The 8932-nt window shown below is 40.6% G+C and overlaps 1 protein-coding gene across 1 annotated transcript in view; it reads right to left on the reverse strand.

The window, feature by feature from the left end:
- LMBR1L (limb development membrane protein 1 like) overlaps positions 1-7717 on the reverse strand; it is a 32813-nt gene extending 25096 nt beyond the window's left edge. Inside the window, exon 1 of the mRNA XM_063293536.1 lies at positions 7403-7717. Coding sequence (XP_063149606.1) covers positions 7403-7474 — 72 coding nt within the window. The 5' untranslated portion in view covers positions 7475-7717. The remainder of the gene's footprint in view (positions 1-7402) is intronic.
- Between the last annotated feature and the right edge of the window lie 1215 nt (positions 7718-8932).

An 8932-nucleotide genomic window follows, 5' to 3' on the forward strand; every position in this document is an offset into this window, starting at 1 on the left:
GGACCAGTAGGACTATACGAATTTTTCAGAGCATGGGATCAGGAGAAGAGTTTTCTACAGACAAAAACATTTTTTAAAATTCAAGTGCAGGAGTGATGTGGATGCAGCTTGCTTCCAAGATGTGCTGCCTCAAGGTATGCGTGGAGGGACCCTGAGTTTTGCAAAAATAATGCAAGCAAAGTACCTTTGACCCCTCTCCTGTGTGCTGTCCAATATACGAATCAAGTTGCATAATGACCATCCCCATCCTTGCTAAGAGCACACAATGCAGCTGGTCAAAAGGCAGCCATGCCCATAAAGCTTCAAGCATCATACCTCTTTTCTGGATCGGTACCAGGAGGCAAGAAGATCCCCCAATTCTGCAGCAGTTGCATCAACTGCAAATTGGTTTCTGCGCTGCCAGTTCTGATCTGCAAAGCCACTTACAGCATGGTACCTTCATTGTTTAGATCAGGTCTCCTCATGCAAATCCCCATCTTGGCCCCACTGCTCATTCTTTTGCGCTAGGAAATTAGAACAAGCTAGTGTGAGGAGAAACTAGGGCTGTTGCCCTGAAAGCTAGGCCAAGAAAGGAGCAGCAGAATAAAGCCTTCTCCCAGCATGGCACTTCTAATTAACTGAAAATTAGAGCATGGGAGGATGGAGAATGTAAGCAGCCAGTAAACAAGCACCATGGAAGCTTCCTGGCACAGAGGGGAAGATAACAAAGTTCCTCTCTCTCTTTCAGAGATAAGCTTTTGGCTTTCAAAGCTCTGGTTGGCTAGTGCATTTAATTGGTAGTAAGTTTTTCTACATGTCTCTGCTCTTTTCAAAGACTTCTAATATAAGCAATTCAGAGTCGTTGGTATACCCAGCCTCTGCCCCAGGCCACAAAGTTGGCTGTATCCAAAATTATCCCAGCATATGAACTCCATGGGTACTATTCCCTAGGGAGAAGCAACAGCCAGAGCATTTACTGTTTCAGCTCTTTTTGGGGCACTGCCTTTCTGTTCTATAAAACTAAGTGCACCAGGGATGCAGCAGCAGTCCCCTGAAGAACTGCAGGACTGTTAAATCAGCAACACAGGTGGGACCAGAAACTCTCTGAACATCACTTGTGAGTCAAGGTACCTGGCATAAATGTCTGGAAAATGGGCTATGCAACAGAACAATCTGCAAGTTCTCCAAGAAAGAGTAGCCTGGAAAAACAATTTAGCTTAAGCATGGTAGCTTAACACGATTTCCAGGTGGTTAGCAGGAAAAACCAATTACTGCCCCTCCACCATGAAACTATGATTTGCCTGGACATGGCTTCTATTTATCTCACACACACACACTTTCCATCCTGAGAGCACTAAAGGTAGCCAGCAATCCAAAATATCTTGCGCTGAAGTTGTTGCCTAGTCGGGCAATGAAATGTCTGCAAGAAAACAACCAGGCTCAGAGAGCACCAAGGACTCCACAGTCCAAAATGTAAACCTTTAAAAAACAGAACTAAAATTATTAGGAGATAAGTTGTTGAGAAGTGGGCAGCCTTAGAAATTTATAAATAAAATAAAAATAAAGCCCACTATCAACAATGTAAACTCACTTTGGGCCAGCCATTCTGCCCCAGCCCTACTTATCTCACAGGGATAGTGTGGTGGAGATAAAATAAGGTTCTCATGGAAGTGGTCTTGAGCTCTTGGAGGAAAAAAAAGGATATAAGCCAACCAAACAACCAATAAATAAACAAAAGATCCAACTGAACTGAAAATAACATAACTTCTTTCTTGAAAGCCGAAAGAATGAACGCTGAACACAATTTCCAAGAGACCGCATTCCATCACTTGGGAGCAACTAGCAGTCATGCAGTGTATTAAGCAGTAATGGGATATGCTTGGCTTTGGCTTAACGTGTTGAATAAACTATGCTGGTTGGATTTAGACAAGAAGAAAACAGTTGCTTACCATGATCAGTGAATATACTCTCTCTCTTTTGGGTGGGACTATACTAACCACTATAGATCAGATAAGTGTCAGAACAGCCTTCTAATACTTGGAACTGCAAACCTTCACACCACAGTGAATTCAGAACCCTTGTAGGGTCAAAGCCCATCTCAGATGATTGAGAGGAGCTTTCCCCAATGTTGCTACTCTTCCAGAGACACTGGACTTTTATTTTTATTAATTCCTACATTAACACTTAATAGCAATGCTGACTGGTGATGCTGGGAGCTGTAATCTAACACATCTGGAGGGCTCTAGATAAGGAAGAAATTGTGATAGGGGCAGAGCCAAATAGCTATGCTGCAGACCAGCTTAAATTCACTTTTGGTGTGTTTTTACTCAAGCAGATTAATAGTATTACCATGGGCAGGGGGGGCGGAGGTGAACCTAGCAACATAGGCTTTCACAGTTAGGGTTTCTCAACCAAGGTTCCATGGAGCCCTAGGGTTCGAGAGGTCACTAGGGGATCCCTGGGAGATCAAATTTATTTTAAAAATTATTTCAGAATCGGGGCAACTTCACATTAAAGAGGTAAGTTTCATTCTTTATTTTTAGTTTAAGAGCACTTGTAATGCACATATGCAGGCCTACACATGAAACGAATAAACAATTTTGTACCTTCTGGCCTGTATTTGAGCCTGAATGTGCAGGGGTTCCCTGAGGCTGAAAAATATTTCAAGGGTTCCTGCAGGGTCAAAAGGTTGAGAAAGCCTGCTCTAAGTTAATTACTTGGACTTCTTAGCTTAACTCTCATATTTTAAAATCAGGGAAAAATCTTTTGCACACTTCACTTGCCAGGCTTTTTCTGAAACGTATCAACATGATATAATAAGAACACTGACTCAGTTAACAGATTGCAGAATCATCAGTATATACAACACTTTTTAATAATCAGCATGAATAAAATAGTATACATCAACCATGTATGAATCTGAACTAATGGTATACCTATTAATCTGTATGATTTCCCAGCAAAGATGGAGAATAAAAAAATATGGAATATGAAGTTTACAAATTAGAATATATTTGACATATACAAACAAAATGCTTGTAACAACTTAATTTGTCACGTTTCTGGTGATGCTAAAAATATTCTCATTGCCTATAATGCCTGCTGTTTTATTTAAAGGATTACCTTTAATATTATATATTATATATGAAATATTAAACATTTTACCATTGCATTTTGGGTCATTGGCTACATGCTGATCTGCGATTCTGCTGTCTGCTGAAGATTATTCTAATTATTCTTGCAGAAGGTGCTATCTGCCATGGAACTTTAGAACAACCTCTGAAAAAAACAACCTCTTAAGAAGTCCAAGGTGTTTTGGTTAGCAGTATATGTGTTTCTTGATTAAAACAATCCTCCCATAACCTGGAACCCTCAAAATAGAACAGTATTTAAGAAATTCTTACACAAGAAAAGAGACTGGGGCAAAGGTCAGGATCATTCATAACAACAAAAAGTTCCTACCTGGCTGAACAGACATCTGGCAATAGTCAGACTATAGAACTTGAAAACAGAAAAGCTGTCAGCCATGTAATATGGTATTCAGTTCTAGATGCTCAATTTCACCAAAATCATCTACGAATTGGGACATTTTCCCTATCTCAAAAAAAGCATACATCTGATTTTTTTAGTTTATATGACAAGGATGGCATAGGTGCACACACCCAAATAAGCCATTATGTGGGTTTTGTGGTCTTTGTCTTAGTAGAGTAAGTTTAGTCCCTGCAGCTTGTAAACCTTGATCTGCAGCTTAATGTGCCTTTTTCAAACTAACTATAATCATCCAGTTGTGCCTTTTAAAACAAACTATAATTAAAAGAAGCCATGTCTTAGCACAATGCATGAACCTAGCCAATAAAAGGCTAAATGAGAGACTATAAAAGTTTCCCTCTTCTTTCCGAAACAAAAGAGCTCAGGGGCAATGAAGTCAGCTGGCAAATAATTCAGAAGTATGTCTTTATATGATGCATCACTGATGGAATTAATTTCCACAAGTTACAGGATGGCCACCAAAGAGCATGATTTTCAAAAACTACATATGCATGGAAGATTGGTCTATGAACTTCATTAGTCAAGATAGTAAGGAGCGCCAGGCTCAGAGCAGGATAGCATTGAGTATCAGTTGCTGGGTGAACTGGCAACAGGGGAGGCGACAGCCACCACAGAATCATGTGTGATTCCCAGAATCATCTATAGTACTTGATCTTGAAAAACAAGTTACTGGACTAGGTGGAACTTTAACCTGATCAGCCGGACTCTTTGTTTTTAAATTCTTGGTGCCACTCGTCACATATGCCAGTGATTTAACGTTTCTCCGAGGTTAAGGTAATACCCCAGAAAACTCATTATGCATGCCAGCTGGGCACCAAGGACAAAGTGCTTGTCTTGCATAATTCCAAGTACTGTATACTGCCTACTAAGTAGACACCTGTTACAGAACTCCAAATCCCTACTAATGTGCTGACTCCAGAGATGGAACTCTGGACTAACCTTTGGCACACAAAGCCACGTTTGGAAAGCTAATTCCTCCCCCCTCCCCTCAATCAGAGTTGCCAAGGATTCACAGCATTACAATCCTCTCGCTTAGATCATGCTGAGCTTTGAGTGTGGCTGCTCTGGGAAGAAACAGACCTACGAATAAAGATGCAACAGCCCTCTCTCTAGCACCTAATTTAAAACAGAGTTCTTAGCAAGAACCAGTTAATACTCTGATCCATAAACATGATGGAAGAAATAATAAACTCATGGTTTGCTGAATAAACCACAAATGGCTGGGTTCTCATAACACTAAGTCAAAATTCTACATTTTGTCAATCTTTCATGGAAGTTAAACACAGGATGGTGTATGAAGCCATAATGTACTTTGCAAGTAGACAGCTAAGTGGGTAGTAGAGGAGGAAGGACCACATAATTGGGAAAGACAGGCAAGAAAAACCTTGGCTCTGTTTTCTCTTCCAATTCAGCTCTTCATTATTTTAATGGAGTAGCAATAATCTCCTGTAAGTGGCCCAGAAATTCAGCTTTACCAGGCACAAAGATTAAGCTGCTGTTCACCCTAGAAAGCCATATACCATACAGTAAATGTAAAATCAACATAATTTGGAATAAAGCAAGGTAGGATTTTAAGAAGTCGTATTAATATACCCGTAGCCGATAAAGCTAGAGCTTTTCTGCTTTTGAGAATCACCTGAGGACAGGTATTTAATTTTTTTTAAATTTAAATTATGGCATTTTTTTTCCATCTGAAGCCTCATAATCTCTTACTTAAACTCTCTGGGCATAAATATCTTTTGATTTCTAAAAACATTTATTAAGCAAGCAAAATTAAGCTGCTTATGAAGAGCTAGGTGAATCTTCAAAGTAGTATGTACAGCTCCTCATATCCAACAGACTGGCAAATATAAAACAAAGCAGAACAACAGGACTCTTCAAGGCAAAGGTCTCTCTAGACTTGCATACGTTTCATTGAAGCTTCCCATGGATCACTTGGATGATACAAAAATACTGTATTTACTATTAAAACTCTAAAGCCAAAAATACCAGACCCAAACTCTTCCTCAGCCACCACGGCCTCCAAGCACCTGAGTCCAACCACTACTGGTTACCTTAACATATTTGTTATTTTATCTTATCTACTAATAGAAGACAAATTATTTCCCCAAATTGCCACTGAAGAGTGGTGTGAATGGACTTTTGTTGCCTGAAAAGGATCTGTGAAAAACAAAGGAAAAGGCAGGAGGAACAAATGATTATAGGCCTAGCTACTGAAAACTGGGTGCCTTTGAAAATTAAGTATTGGTAAGAACAGGGGAGGATTGCTTGCCTGCTGGAATTGACCCTTTTTTGTAGATCCCAAACAAGGGTTCTCTCTTTCCAAGCCCTGGTATCTTTCCCTCACCATCTTATTTTCCTCTTCCTCCTCTTTAAAGTTTTTGCTGGAAGGAGGGAGGTGGGGATGTCCTATTCCTCAGGACCATGCAGATTCTGCCATTTTGGAAATACTCTGGTAGTTTTCTGGAAGTTAATCTGCTGAGCCAGGAGTGGTCTGTGGTGTTCTGGATGTGGCCCAGTCCTGAAACAAGCCTGTTTAGTTCAAAAGCCCAAACCACTTCCATTACAGAGAATTTGTTCTGAAAAACTGCTAAGACCACCCCCTTCCTGGGAGGGCCAGAGCAGTGTGGTCCAGAGGAGGGATGGAACATTCCAGAGTTCTCTAGAACATGTCATTCCCAGTTGCACACATATCTAAATGGAGGTATACGTGTACTTGTGTACTTCTATGTGGGAAAACAGATAGTCTGTATGAGAGGAAATGGTTGGTATATACAACTGAGTGACCAAATGCTTTTCAAAAATGAGGTACCTTTAATTTGCAGACAATATTAATCTGTAGTTTTAAACACTCATGCACATATTTCTAGTCCAATCCTCTACCCACATATAAAATGCACTGCATTCACATTTATTGGGCAAGAAATCTGTCTGGGTTCAGGTGGAATGGCTACTGCAGGTTGGCCAAGATGGACATTCCATAGCATTTTTATCTGTCTTGATATGTGTATCTATCATTCTGGTTGCCTTCCTTCCAACTGAAAACAGTATGAAATAGGAAAAAAAATAATTTAAAGAGATGGAAGTTTGTGCAATATAGCTGAAAAGAGCTAGAAAATTATGATTTGTCTTTTTTTAATTACCAGCAAATGAAGTGATTGCCAAGCATACAACTCCTTGAAGAAAGGCTGAATGATAGAAATAGACATTTTAAAAAGTCTTCCCCAATCTCCATAGCACCTTCAGAAAGCTTGTTTGCACAAAATGCCAAACATTAAGCCAAGGCTAATATTCACACAATAAGCTAAGCCAAAAAAACCATATTACTGTATGGAGCAACACGATGACCTGACACATACAATAGGTTAAGATGTCACATGGCTTTTAATGTATAAACATAGTCAATGTGTTGCAATCCAACATACTGTATCCGGAGGGCACCAAGTTGAGCTTTTATGGTCGTAAATAACACTGACTGGCTTTTGTCTCTGGCAGCAACCAACTCAAGTTAGTTCTCAGCTGTAGCTAGCTTTTTAAACTCCTCCCCAATTACCTTGGATGAAAGAGCACAGAAGAATGCAATTTTACCCATCAAGAGAACTGATGGCATTCCTGGCGTCTTTTTCCTTAATGCTTCCACTCTTTCTCGAGAAGACCACCGTCCCCGTAGCTAACCTAGTCAAATCTTTTTGTCTTCATTAACGGGGGAAAAGACGATTTCTTCTCAAATCCTTCCCCTCTTTCAAATGTGTTGAGTACAAGTCCCTATTGGCTGGGGATAATGAAGCTGAAATCCTAGTCATATGGAAGAAACCAGGGTGGGCAAAAATAATTCGCGGATCGTTAACAACCAGCGAGCCTGCTGCGTACTCACAATACATTCCCGGACCCTCTCATGAAATAACTGCTCCCGCGCAGACAGCACGTCGTGATCCCCCAAATCCATTCTTCGGTCAGCATGGCTGAAAGTTTGTAGGGCTGGCAGAGGGGCCGGGGGAAGCAGGGAACGGGGCTCCCAAAACCCCAGCGTAGACGCCACAACGAACCCACAACTCCTTCGTCCTTGCTCGTAAGTATAACTTTTAGAACGTTGCAACACTCAGTCCGCGTCACAATTCATCCGCCACGGAGGAAGCTCCGCGTTCCATCGTTAAAGAGACACTGAAGTACAGATTGACCCAACTAATCTACTACGAGGAAAGGAAAAGGAAGAGCTTACACTTCCCACATCCCCTGCCGAGAAAAACGGCCGATTGGCTAGATAAGGGCATACCCTGCTGCTTTTCATTGGCTATCTCTGGAGACCAAACTTCAATCTGATAGGCTGAGCTGAACGTTCATTATTCCACCGCCCATTGTTGTCCGCGGTGGAGTAGCATCTCCTAGTGCTTGGCTCCGCCTTCTTTGTACCGCTGAGCTTTAATATTTGGGACGTTTGCGATAGGAATCCAGACTTTGGAGTTTGTGTTATATCAAGGAAGGTTTATTTATACCGTAAAACTCGGTACTTGATACAGTCTGGAAAAAAATCCAGATTTTTCCAATAGAAAGTCCGCACTGTTACTTTCTTGGAGCTTGTCAGTCAGTTACATCTCCAGGATTTGTGGGTGCAAGCAGAAATTAGTTTCTTACTCATCAAGAACCCGAATTCTCTTGCTTACACAAACCCAACAACTTAATCTCTTGGCAAAATAGAGCATAACAGAGAATTAAGCAGTCTTCTGGCAAAGAATTCCTCGATGATTGATTAACATTGTGCTAACTGTGGTTTGTTTTAGGTATAGTGATGAATAACTTCAATTGGCACTTTAACCATGGTTTGCAAATACTTTTAGTAGGGTTCACACATCACAGATAAACCAAAACCCAGGCAAACATTCATACCTTAGCAGTACATATGAACAAAGACAGTGTGTGAGAACCATAAGAATGGGATCAAGACCTCATGGTGTTCTTAACTGTGTTTAATTACAATTATGCAATGTTTTTTTGTTTCCAGGATTATGAGTATGCTATATGCATAAAGTCTTACACTAAGCTCAGGAAATAACTGCCTTGCTTTTCCTTGCTTTTGAAACCTGGGAACAATGGCTCAGCTTAACTGGGAAATTGAGAAGGTGAGTGTGTTGTGCAAATTCTTTAACCAGCCCAAATGACAGTATATTCATATTAGTGTATCCTCACCACCCATTCATTGAGTCAGTTCTGGGGCTGTCATTAATGCAGGTGTACCTGTACTCTAAGATATGGCATAAGCGTGTTCTACTCTATGATTCCCCTTCGAACTTCAAATTCCACGCTATTTTCATTGCTCATTTCATAAAAATATCTTCATGCAATAGTCCAGCCTATGGAGTGTTTCATAAGATCAGGTGTCAGCAACTTGATGCCCTCCAAATATGTT

This window comes from Candoia aspera, chromosome 2 (assembly GCF_035149785.1).
Source record: "Candoia aspera isolate rCanAsp1 chromosome 2, rCanAsp1.hap2, whole genome shotgun sequence".
NCBI lineage: Eukaryota > Metazoa > Chordata > Lepidosauria > Squamata > Boidae > Candoia > Candoia aspera.